The 12643-nt window shown below is 47.1% G+C and overlaps 1 protein-coding gene across 6 annotated transcripts in view; it reads left to right on the top strand.

Annotated features, from left to right (window-relative positions):
* ARHGAP17 (Rho GTPase activating protein 17) overlaps positions 1 to 12497 on the top strand; it is a 58150-nt gene extending 45653 nt beyond the window's left edge. Inside the window, exons 17-22 of one of the 6 annotated variants that reach the window (XM_019485473.2) lie at positions 721 to 963; positions 3892 to 4061; positions 4581 to 5207; positions 6167 to 6190; positions 8389 to 8434; positions 11570 to 11658. In XM_019485473.2, the coding sequence (XP_019341018.1) occupies positions 721 to 963; positions 3892 to 4061; positions 4581 to 5207; positions 6167 to 6189 (1063 nt within the window). In that variant the 3' untranslated portion in view covers position 6190; positions 8389 to 8434; positions 11570 to 11658. Of the gene's footprint in view, positions 1 to 720; positions 964 to 3891; positions 4062 to 4580; positions 5208 to 6142; positions 6191 to 8388; positions 8435 to 11569 lie in introns of all 6 variants that reach the window. The other 5 variants (XM_006268404.4, XM_006268403.4, XM_006268405.4 and 2 more) reach the window with 5 other exon arrangements.
* Positions 12498 to 12643: the final 146 nt, after the last annotated feature.

Raw genomic sequence — 12643 nt, 5'->3', positions numbered from 1 at the left:
GCTCTCCTGTACTGAACAGCATTGACTAGGAGAGAGGGAGGGAATCAAAAATGAATTCAAGGTTCCCTTTAACTCGTTTTAGTGAACTTTAACAGTGCTTCACAAGTTTGACGGTGCTGTCTGTTGGAATTCCAGTCCGTTTACCCATAGTTAAATAAGGACCTGTACTTTTTTCTTTCCTTTTTTTCATGTTTTAAACCAAGCATACTTATAGAAGTGTATATCCACGTTCTAACATCTGTTGTCAAATGTACGTGATGACTCAGAGTGCCTGTTAAGGGGGGGAAAAGCTACAAACTATAGTGAAAAAATTATTATAGAAAATTTGAGGTTGGCAGGGACCTCAGGAGGTCACATCTAGTTCGACCCCCTGCTCCGCAGGACCAGCCCCTACCGGGGTGCTGAAGGAAATTTTTTAACACGGTAAAACTACCAAGCAGAGCAGCTGGACCTTGCTGTTGGTGTCCGTCTTCAAAACCAAATTGAAGCTGAATCCGAGGGACGTGTCTGCCCTCTGTGTGGATAAGCCGAGTAGCGTTGCATGTCTTAACACTAATGGTGTTCGTGTAGAAAGTCGAAGCTTTCCCTGTTGCTGCTTTGCATGCTAAGCAACAGGGGCTGCTGCTGTTTTCCGTGGGTTGTAACATGCGGTATCGCCCTGTTGCTCAGTGTATCTGGAGTTGGCTTGCATGGTATGTTTACTCTTTCTTCTCTCTGTAGCTTTGGTGTCAAGGTTATGGACTTCCAAGTGAATCCTCGGAGATGTGGCACTATAAATAGAAAGCACACATCCCCAGCTTTCCAGCCACCGCTCCCACCTACGGAGGCTGGCACGCTGGCTCAGCCCGGAGCAGAGCAGCATTCGCAGGGTGCTGTGGCTGAAACCAGCCCGGCGGGTGCTGCTTTTGCTCCCTCTGCTGGCACAGCGGAACAGTTACCGAGTCCAGGAAATGAGGATGTCAGGTAAGCAGGACGGCTTCTGCTGGTGTCCGCTTAGGGCCCGCTCCTTCAGCAGCAAACTGACCTGCCACGTGGCCGTCCGCGGGGTTCTGCCACTTCGGTGCTTGCCCTCTTGTGTGAGGTGCCGTGCGATGCACGAGGAGAAAACGCTGCACAAGAGATGGTTTGTGCTCGACACTAATTACACCAAAGCCCGTCTCTCTCTCGGAGAGTTCTCAAACTGCAGGCTCCCTCTGCTCCTGGCTGATCTCTTCGGGTCCCACTCCTGCCATCTTCGCCGTCCTCATGGCGGTCAGTTTATTGCTGAAAGAAACCAAGCTATCTGTGGCAATACTGGAAGCTTATAGGTTTTGTGTCTCATTTCGTATTAATGACTTGGATTTATGCCTCACTTGTCTTCAGTACGTGTTAGCTAGCGGAGGAACAGACTTGCTTCTAACCAGCAACTCAGAAGTCAATTTATCACTCTTCAGCATCAGAATTTCTTGAGTGTGATGCTCTTTAAGTTTCTGCCACTTAATTACTGTGAAATTGTAGGCAATCATTACCTTTTTTTTCAAGTTGTCATGAACTTTGATTTGAAAACCAATAGCAATAGATTGATCCCCTCCTTTCCATACTTTAGGGTTGAAGCTGTACTTTGCTCTCACTCTACTGGCAGCTCAAGTGAAAGCTGAAGAATTTAAGTGCCTAAGACTAGTACTTCCCAAGCTTCAGTCCCCTACATCATGACACAGGCTACAAACCATATTTTTGGAGTAGTCAGAGCAACGATTTTCTTTCTAGGTGATGCTCTTGGAGATATTAAGAGGCAAATCCATTATGATCACTTCTCCAGCTTAGGGGAGGCTTGCAATCCCCAGGCTGTTACCGGTTAAGAGCAGTCCTAGTGGACTGTAAAGCATAAGGGGGTTGGGTGTCTATCTTTACAACAATGTACTGGTGCCTTTTTCCTAACTAATTTTGTTTAAAATATATTTGCACCCAAAACATTTTTCTAACAACATGAATTCTTTAACGGAGCTGGCCCCGTGGGACCCAGAACTTTGGATTCCTGTCACGATTCGGTTTTTCCCCAGTACCTAGGAGAGGTGAACAAATTGGCTCGTATTCATGGTAGTCGAGAGCCTGCCACCGGCCTGTCTGCTGCGCTTGCGTGCACTTGACACGCAGGAGGAGGAGGGGAAGTAGGTTGAATATGATAAGCAAAAGTGATTGGCCATGTAGCTCGTTCTGCCCTTTCCCACGAGGCAGGAATGGAGCATGAGGGGATTTCAGGAGAGAGGATTTGATTCTCACAGCAAGTGTGTGGGGAAGAAAGGCAGACACGGGTTGGGACAATGAACAGCTCCACTACACACAGCGTGTTCACAGTAGTTTTCTTCCCGGTTCCATTGTCCTCATTCCCCAGGTCCTTTTACTCCTTCCTCCTGGAATTGGGTTACTTGCCCTCTCCCTGCCACCAAATGCTGAGATTGGGAAAGGTCCCCACCTTTCCTTAACATCTGTCATGGGCCTCTGCTACAACAGAATCAAAGAAACTGAGGGGCGGAAGGGACCTCAAGAGGTCACATCCAGTCCAATCCCCAGCCCCGACTACATCATCCCAGCCGAAGCTTTGTCTCCCCAGGTTCTGAAACAACAACCCCCCCCAGGATGGAGCCCTCCTCATCCTCTCCGAGAAGACTTCAGCAGTGGCCTGTCTCGCTCTCTCGAGCAGGTCTGAGGCAGCTCGTTTGGGAGCTCTCTGGAGCTCTTGAAGAGAGGAGACGACTGCTCCTTTGGCAGGCAGCTTCAGCTGCTCTCCTCAGTGGCAGCTGCAGCAAAGTGCTTTCCGTTCTCCTGCCTGGGGCCCGGAGCATCGGGCTGCTGCTTGGCTCTCTGCAGACCACGCTGCACTGAGACAGGGCAGCGTGTGATGTGTGCCGAGCTCCAACAGCAAGAGCCTGCCCGTGCCATCCTAGCACCTCCCCTTTGCTTTTTCCTCAGTCTCGCCTTTCATTTAAAATGAGTGGATTGCTGCTTGTTCACGCTTCTGCTGTTTCCCATCTAACTAAGAGGTCCTCCAGAATCTGCAGAGGGTCTGGAGCAATAGCCTTGAGTGTTAATGCTGATAGCCCAGTGGGGCCAATTTTTTAGCCAAGTCTTAGCTCCAAAAAGTGGTGGTTGGCTTTTTTTATGCTATTCAATGGAGACTAAGCACTGTTCTCTCTCAACTGGCTACGTCCAGATGCAAATGAAATCCAGGTGGGAGATGAGAACAGACCCCCAGCCAACCCCAGTGAGGTGAAGGAATTCCCTGTGCCCACCTTCCTGCCCCCAGGAACCGCACTCAGTGTAATGTCTGCACGCTGTGCCGTGGTCAGTCTGCGACACCAGGGGTTCAGGCCGGGAGTAGTTATCACAGTGTCCATCTGCAGGTTGCTTTGGTAAAACGCACAGCAAAATGCAGATTAAGCCTCTTTGCCTGGAGGGCTTTAGACTGAAGTGAGACGGGGGTGGTAATCGGAGCCCTTCTGGGAGCTCTTGTGTTGGGAGCCTGAGGAATGAGATTCAGGGTATTCCTGCTGCTTCATCGTGGAACAACGCAGCCGATACTTGCACTGTAATGATGGGTTCGGGTGTTTATATATGGACAGGTTACAAAATGATAGCTCCGGACTGTTGTTTAGGTAGGGATACCGCATGCCGCAGTCTGGGGAGTCTACCTGAGACTAAGTGAGCGGAGAAACGAGACAGTTGTGAACATGCTCAGCTGTAACCCACAGCTCCCTTTTAAATACCACCCCTGTGTAGGGCTTGTTTCCAAAACCCTCTGCGCGTAGCAGGAAAGTAACTGTTTGCAGGGTAGACCCAGGAATCAGTGCAGCTCACTTGGAAGAAGCATTTTTATAAAAACAAAACACCTTTTGATTCGTTTTTAATTTTCAGTGCTGCCAAGCCCAGGGACACGGCGCCTTCCACGACTCCTCCGCCCGTCAGAAACGGTGGGAATGTAAGCGCTCCCCAGCACCAGCCCCAGCCTGCCAGCGCCCCTAGCCAGCTTTCTGTTAACCCGCCGCAGAACGCAGCTGGGCCCAGCCCCCACTCGGTGAGAAGAGGTATGTTGTATTCTTGGCTCAGTTTTCAAACCGTGACCAAATGCCACCTTGGGTGTCTGTCGTGCCAAACGTGATCCTCGTAGCCAGTGCTGCTCAAGTAACCAGTACCTAAGATCTTCTTTTCTTCTAATCTTTGGTGTATTTGAATGGATCTTTTTTTTCTCTTCAAGTCTGTCGTCCCGTCCCGGGTCTCCCCCTCCCCCCCCACCCTGCACCAACCCAGCTCCAAAGCAGGCATTTGAACAGTATTGTGCCCACGCTTGCTTCATCCTACTCTCCCACGATAATAAATTGTGCTGTTACCAGCACCTTAGTGGCAGTACTCCAAGCTGTTGTTTTAGTAACTTTTACTTACCAACGTGTGGTATCTCTATGAACTAACAAAAGGTGGATCCCTGGGGAAGTAAAGTCACTTGGCAAGTACGTACAGATGTCCTGTGTGATGTCCCTTGCTTCCCTTCCAGGTTTTACTTCAGCCACACACCGTAACAAACACCTTCTTATTAATGTCTCTCACAGCCGTTAAAAAACCCGCACCCGCACCTCCTAAACCGGCAAATCCACCCCCAGGACAGCCAGGAAGCCCAAGTTCTGCTCCAGCTGCTCAACCACCATCGGTCTCTCCAAAACCAACCGCCAGAAGTCCTTCGCCTCCTGGTCAGCATGCAAATGCAGGGGCAGCCCAGACCTCTGCTTCTTCCCAGGCTTCTGCTTCTCGGAGATACTCCAGTAGCCTTCCCCCAATACAGGCACCCAACCACCCCCCTCCACAGCCCCCCACACAAGCTACTCCTCCGCTGCAGCCAAAACTCAACAGTCAAGCACCTTCTCCACCTGCTGCGTCTAGCACTGAGCACGGACCCGAGCACACGTCCTGTTCGCCGCCGCAGACTCCAACGCCTCCTGATACACCCCCTCTAGGAAAGCACCAGACTAGTTCGTCTTTATCTCAGCCACAGTCGTCCACCCAGGAAACTCCGCAGTCTCCATCTCCTCCTCAGACTGGCACGCTGCCACGGCCAAGGCCAGTACCCAAACCCAGGAACCGACCTAACGTTCCCCCTCCGCCCCACCCCCCGGCCCCTCACGTGGCTGGAGACGGCGTTCTCACAAACCCCTCTCAAACTGCTTCCAAAATAGTCACTGGTAAGTGGATTCTGTCTACTCTCGATCTCTCGGAGTGGGAGGGGGAATTCTTTTTACAACGATAAACGCCATGTTTAAAGGTAATGATGAGTCGTATTAGAATAATTCCTACAATATGTATGTGCCGTTAAGGTACAGTTACTAGTTTTCCTGTTGAAATGCGCAGCTGCTGCTTGCGCTCTGTGAGATCACTGGGCAGAGAACAGCCCAGCCCAGCCCCTTCCAGTGATCAGATGTGTGCATTAATCTGACTTTCCAGATTGGGCAGCAGAGCGTTGCAACAGGACTGGATTGCCCAGCTTCGCCCCAACACATCCGCATCCTAACAGCCAATATTACGCTGGGCAGCGGTTGCCAAAATGGCAGACCCCACCCACCTAGAAGGCATAGCCAAGGAGTGTATTTAAGCAAATACATAAAGCCGATACTTTGAAAGGCAGCTCCTGGTTTTGAGTGCCTTAAAACCACTTTTACTGGACCTTCTACTTTGAAGGGTGAGAATCAGTATTTTCTGAAACCCAGGCTCCTTTTAAGGTATTTCCAGTTGGTCTGCCAAAAATAACAAATACTTTCTTAGATGGCCTCATGAGAATATATGCACATATTCCTCCCCCACCTTGCTCGCTGCTTTTGGGGACTGAGGCAGTACACTGCGCTCCCAGTCGACCACACTGACAAGTGGTACTAGACGGTTTAAATCCCAAAGTGAAAATATAACTGCTACGGTCGCAAGCATAAAAACTAGCATGTCTGAATTGTTCTTCTCAAGTGTATCATTATTTTAGATCTGTTGAAAGGGAAAGGCAGTGAATGTAATGCTTTTTAAATCTGCTTATACTCATTAATGGTTAAAACCCTTTCCAATGACCTTGCAGCTTTCTAGAATAAAAACTAATTGTGTTTTGGAATGCAAAATATATTCTGTTGCCTAACAGCTGTACCCCATGATGCCTTCACAGGTGAGGAAGGTTACTGCGACTAAGGTTTGTACTGATCAGACACCTGCAATACAGCTCAATGCTCCTGCACAGCTCGCTCTCTGTAGCTTTGTTTTATACATTTGCTTTGGAGTATGTGCTCTCTGTCACAGTTGCACTGTAGCTCATTACCACACACCACCCCATTTGCAACAGACATATATTTGGGACTGTTTCATTTTGATATTCTCAGTCCTTTGTGAAACCAGTTTGAAAAAAAATACATATTAACTTTAAAATGCGAATATAAAACCCTGTTTCTCAACTAACAGCACAAAGAATGTCATTTAAAAGCTTGGTGCCACGTCTGCCAGAACTACCCCTCGGGAACCTAGTGTCAAGTAGTAACTTCTTAAAATAGGTCTGTTCTCTTGACTTGCCAAGCAGAAGAGTCGGGTGCAGTCGGCGCAGGCCGACTTTGCCTCTCTTCCTGCTTTTGTTTTGCTGTAGTTTGTGTGTTGTTTTTTTACCCTGGGTTTGCAATTGTATTTAACTGCTTGGAACTTATTCATGCAAAGCACACACATCCCCATGCAAAAAAGCACCTGGCAGCATCTCTGTATCCTGGCATGTTGGCATTTGCATTCTGTAAACTCGCTGGCTTCCTTAACAGTGCTGTAGTCTTTATCCAACTACAAACTGTCTAAAGAACAGATTTAGAAGCCTCACAATCCTAATGTAATGCTTCTTGAGATGCTACCTGTTACAGTAGTAACTTTATGGTAGGCTGAAAACTGTGGGGTGCCTATCTGAACCGATTACCCCCAAATGCAGTAATTCCAGGAAGTGTTTTAAATTGGTATGAAACTGAAGCCTAAATGAGAGAACTACCAATAGCAGCTTGCTTTTAAATGTCTGAAAAGTCAGTTGCTTTAAAAAGCAATTCTCCTTTCATGCCTTTTCCCTTCCCCTCCCTTCTCTACAGGTCAGCCTCACTCCTGTCGTGTCCTCAGAATAACTGCAGCATGTCCCAGCACTGCCCTGGGAAACGCTGGTGCAGCTGAAATGCTGTAAATGAGTTGTTCTGGGGATCAGTCTTTTTTCCCCCCAGGATACGCTGGTCTGACTACTTTGCTTTAGTGGCACCTGCTGTCTTTTTCCACGTGCATTGTAAAACGTCTCCTCTTCATTTGAGGGAATAGCTTTTATTGCTGACAAGCAGCCAGAAGAATTTCGATCAGAGACTTGTTTTTCTAGTACAGTTAATGACAAACGAGCATGTAATGAAACAAACCCTTCCCTCTAGAAGGTGGCCACTCAGTGCAGGGATCTGCGCTTTTTGTAATAAGATGCTTACACAAGCAAGGCCCCCACAACAGAGCGCTGTATGCTGCGCTGTGCGGGCAGCCCTGACATTATCAGTGTATAACTGCAGAACATTTCTGCAAATCTCTGCTGGGGGAATTGGACTTCCACTTGTTCAAATCAGCAACATGGAGCAGAACCAAGTTGTTCTCGTAGTTTGGATCAGATTTTGAAAGCTTCATGGGGAAACCAGTGACTGACACTTAACTGCATTTATTTCAGATGTGTCAGTCTTAGCATTTCACAGATTAGTGCTGAAAGATGCAAAATATCCAAGCAAGCCAAAGTCAGCTGGACAGCGTTTATTGGGAACATCAGTCTGAGAACTGTCCCCGAACACCACCAGTTGAGGAGAAGTTCTCGATGAACACCACAAATGCACTCGCTGTTCCAGATCAAACTAGGAGACTGAGAAATAGCTGAAACCTGATGCTTAGCTTCCCCTCTTGGCAGGAGAGGATCATGAATCGTTTCCAAACTAGAGGCCCGATCATCAGGATTACGGTGAAATTTTATCCTGAAATCCTAATTTAACACAGGACATTGCACTAGTTGTGAATGTCTGATCTCACTTTCCAGGCGTTTCATAGGCACTTATCTTAAAACAGATGCTGTAGCTTTCATTAAATTAACTCTCTTGTTGGACTTTTAAATTAATCAATCTGTGATGTGTTGCATTTTTGTTTAACTGTAAGATGCATAATAGGGAAAAAACTGACTTGCAGGCTGGAAAACTGGAAGCCAAACTAAAATTGGCAGAAAAGCTCTCAGGGCACTGGCATACCCAGTTCCTCCCTCCCTGCTCTGGACTTCAGTAATGCTTCAAATCCTGTTAATAGCTGTAAAATGATAAGCCCAGAAAAGAATATTCTAATTGGAAATTTTATTAAACAATCTAGATGTTTGACCTGCATTCAGTAGGAACTGAAATTGGAAAGTTTAATGGTAAGGAAAAGGCATATGATTGGCCAAAGCATTGCTAATTCATAATCATGTGTGCACTAATTCCCATTACTAACCAGTCACTGTAACGCGGCTTGCTTGCCTTCTAATTAGCACAGCATGCGTCAAGAATGGCTCTTCTGTTTTGTGCTTGCTCTTTATTTAACATACTAAATATGTTTGAGACTAAAATGCCCCAAATTGTCATGTTTTGTATCAGTAATGTCACCCTTTGTTTTATCTCATGTGATGGGACTCCATAGGGGTGGGTTTATCACCACGCTACTTGTAAAGAAGCCGTCTGCTTTTTACCACTTTGTGTTGTGACTAGACACCCCTCGGACCCTCCTAAGCCCCTTGGTGCTAGCTCCACTCCCTTTCCTCGTTCATCCTTCACAGTGACAGTCGTAGGAAGCTCTCCTGCCCCATGTCTTCTTTCTCGGGTTAAGGCTGTCTTACGTGATTCTGTAGATAAGGCTAAACTACAAATGCAAATCGCAGTAGTAGACGTCTGGGCAGTGTGCGAGACCAGGCTAGATTTCCAGTGTCTCTTCCATTTGTGGAAAGGTAATTTTGCTCATCTGAAGTCTGAAAAGACACAAAGCCTGAAACATTTCTCATTGCCTCCATGTCCAAGTGAGGGACTTGAAACCCTTGCTCTTAGAAGGCTATTGACTAGTGTGTCTTGTCACTTCTAGCGCCAGCAGTAGGGGAGTGTGGAGCAAGGGAATTAGCCAGTTTTCCAACTTAAACTCCCCCCCCCAGATCCTAATGTTATGTACTATTTCAGTGTTAAAGAGTGGTTTGGTGTGTCCCCGTGGTAAAAGCTGAGAACCTATTAGCAAGATAACAGCCTGCTAGCTTTAAGTTGAGTTCATAATATGCTTCACGGACAAAGGCATTTGAATGTGAGGCTGAACAAGAATTTGGCCTTCTGAAAATATCGTTACTGGACTTTTTCCCATTGATTTGGAGAGACTATTGATTCCATCGACTCCAGCAGTCAGATGGGTTTTCCGCTCAATGAAATGGGACGCTATGAGCACACATTCGGTGGATGTAACCAAGACACTTCAAACTGAAAAGAAGAAAGATGTTAGTGGTTTGCTGAAGTTATTGAACTTACAGCAAGTTTGGGACAAAGTTGTTTTATTCTGTTTCGTTTTGCTGTGCACGTTAATAGTTCACTTCACAGCTCTTGAGCTGTTTGGAGTAACTTCATTTGACATCGAGCGTAATGATCCTCTGGGTGCAATCCGGCACTTATTCTTGTGTTGTGCGGAGGAAACCACAGCTTGTCAGTTGAAGCTGTGCAGGGAAACGCACAACGAAGGATGCAGAAACCGGAAGCCCCTTCTTAACAAAGGGCACGTGGAGTCGTTTAATGAGTTAGTGGAGTGTGCAAATCGCTCTGTGCAGAAAGCTGGATCAGTTCAGGACCTTGGCCGAGGTATTGATTCAGTGACTGAAGTGCCATCAGGGAGAGAGCAGTGTCACTTAGCTCCTGTAACCTGGACTTTCAAGAGCAGTTCTGTCAACCCCAGGTACAGGATTTGCTTAAACACTTATTGCTGAAGACAGGGAAGAAAGGCTGCACTTGAGGTTTTTTAATCCCATCGCTGCCTCTCGGTGAATCACTTAGCATCAAGGCTTCCAATTTAAACATGCTAAGTAAATGATACATTAGTGTTTGGGTTTGAAGCTTGGTGCATTTTGGGCTCTTAGGGAGGGCTTGTGAAATTGCCTCTTCAAGCTCCTTGAGCTGAGCAGTGAATTATAGTCTGTATTTGTAGATGCCAGTGTGTTGCAGTAAGTGACACTTCTCTTCTGAGGCGAGTGCAACGCACAAATATTTTGGATTGGTAGTTAGCCGTGCTGGTGCGAAATCAGGCAGTGGCACCTTGATCCACCAGTTCAGAGCCATACTTTCATAAGCGACAGCCTGCGTTGTCAGGTGCTGTGAACACAAGCGGGTTTTGCATTTGAAAGCTTGCCTGACTGTCCCAACTATGCAGTTGGGCCAATAAAAGAGACTGCCCTAAGAGCTCCCTGCCTCTCACATAATTTCTGGCCCATCGCAGCTACATCACTCTTACATTACCTTCACTTGTCAGATGCATGCCTAGCATCTCACAAAGTGGGATCGTAGGAAAGCAGGGCTGGATCATCTAGTCCAGCGCCCTGCTCAAGGCAGGATCTTCTCTGATGAAACCGCTCCAGCCTAGTGTCCGTCTACCTGCTCTTGGAAACTTCCAAGGATGAGGAGCCCACGATTGCTCCAGGTGCCTGTTCTGATGCATGACCACCCTCGGGGGCAGAAAGGTCCTCCTCATCTCCAACTTTGTTCCCTGCCTACAGTCAAGTGTATGACTCTGAATTAGTCTATAAGGTGCCACTGCCCTGCCTTCAGCATAAATATTTGGAGTTAACTGTGTTCGTTGAAGTTCCCCAAGTTGAAGTCCTGGGGGTTTCTGACCTGCTCATCAGTGCAGTGAGTCACTGGAGCCGCAGCGGTGAGGTCTCTACTGTTTCACTTTCTAGCCACCCCTAGCAGAGGGTCAGGACAAAACTGTCACTGATCCAAGACCAAGACGAACCATACCAGACAAGGGAAGGGCCTTGATCCCGGCCATTAATCCTGATTTCTTTGTTAGTTACTGAACTTCTTCCTCCCTGTATTAAATGATCCCGCTGGTTGCCCCCAGGGCTTGCCAAAGTGGTTGGAGGGGGAGGAGGTGCTTGATTGACATTTCCCAGATGCTGAGTTAATTCTTACTGCTGAACTCCCTTGTTCCTGGCACCTGCCACAGAAGCTAGGAATCTTGCAGGGCACGGTCATCTTGGCCTCGGACCCTTTGATGCTTTGGTTGAACCTCTACAATGGTGAATACCTTTCCCTCTTACGTAGGTGACTGAGAAGCTGCCCAACCTCAGTCCAGTTCTGAGCTGGCTTATCCCCTGTGTTACGTGCACAGACGCAGGCCCTTGGTTTGATGTCCTACCTGCATCTGTTCGTTTCCCTCTTTTTTTCTTTCTTTTTTTTTTTTAAGTGCTACTAGTGATCTAAGAGTGGTTAAAATGCCACTGTCCACATGCTGCTCAATTTTGATGCTTTTCCCCCACGTTTTGCCCCCGCAGACTCCAACTCCAGTGCTCAAGAACCACTTCGAGGCCCCTCTTCAGAGCTTCCTGCAGAGTCCGCGGGCAAGGAACTGCAAAACCATCTCATGCTGGACATCGACAACGACACGGAAAGCACGGCTCTGTAAAGGAGACAGACTTTCAGCCCCTTCTGCCCTGGTGGGAAGCCAGCGAGTCGAGGCCTGACAGGGAAAAGCTTTTTTTGAAGACGTGGTGGAACTGAACAAAGCTTCCACTTCAGTGTTATCGAGAAGGTAACAGCCATCCAGAAGAAGTTTAATGATCTGTGTCTCGACACTGGCTTCCAAAATCCGGGATGGAAAGAGCAGATTACTGCAGACTTGCATAGGAAGCTTAATTGCTGCTAATACAGATGGCATTAGCAGAAATTCCAAAAGAATAAAAAGCAAGTCATTAGCTATTATTTAAAGTGCATGTATTACGGAAATAACCTACTTATTTTGTCACGGTTTAGATTTTTATTCCTAGTCCTTAGACATGGTATTAAAATGGAGATGCCTTGCCAGAGACATTCCCCCTCACTGATTTGCTGCAGACTCTTTGCTAAAGTATGAACCAAAAAAAGCCAGAATGCTGGTGGTGACTGCTGGTTATCGGTCGCCTCTCAAAACTGTGGATGTATTCTAGTGCCTTGAAGGACTGTCATACTGTAGGAGGAAACTTACTGTATTGTTAATCATTTCATTGCTACCTTAAGTACTGATCATTATCCTTATTTCCTAGTTATTTGTATTAACCATACCTACTTTTTATGTGAAATTCGTAACCTTGGTTCAGGGTGAAACTGTGGAAATGTCTTTGCTTTCCTTCTAAAATTGGTTGAATTTTGGAAGCATTGTGAACGTGTTCAGATTCATCGGTTGGGTGAACCTTTATAAAATTAAAGAATCCTCTCTTTTTGTCACTGGAAGGTTTGCTTTTTCTACTCCCCAGAAAATCTCTCCCTGTCATTTCTGGTAGGGTTTCTGCTGCTCCGTCGCTGCCTTTGAACCCCGGTGCACGCTAATCTGCACGGAATTAAGACCGAGAGCTGGGTTTGCATTTTTCATG

The sequence above is a fragment of the Alligator mississippiensis genome, chromosome 13 (assembly GCF_030867095.1).
Source record: "Alligator mississippiensis isolate rAllMis1 chromosome 13, rAllMis1, whole genome shotgun sequence".
Classification (NCBI taxonomy): Eukaryota; Metazoa; Chordata; order Crocodylia; family Alligatoridae; genus Alligator; species Alligator mississippiensis.
Note: the sequence above shows the minus strand (reverse complement) of the source record. Positions and strands in the feature narration are given on the sequence as shown.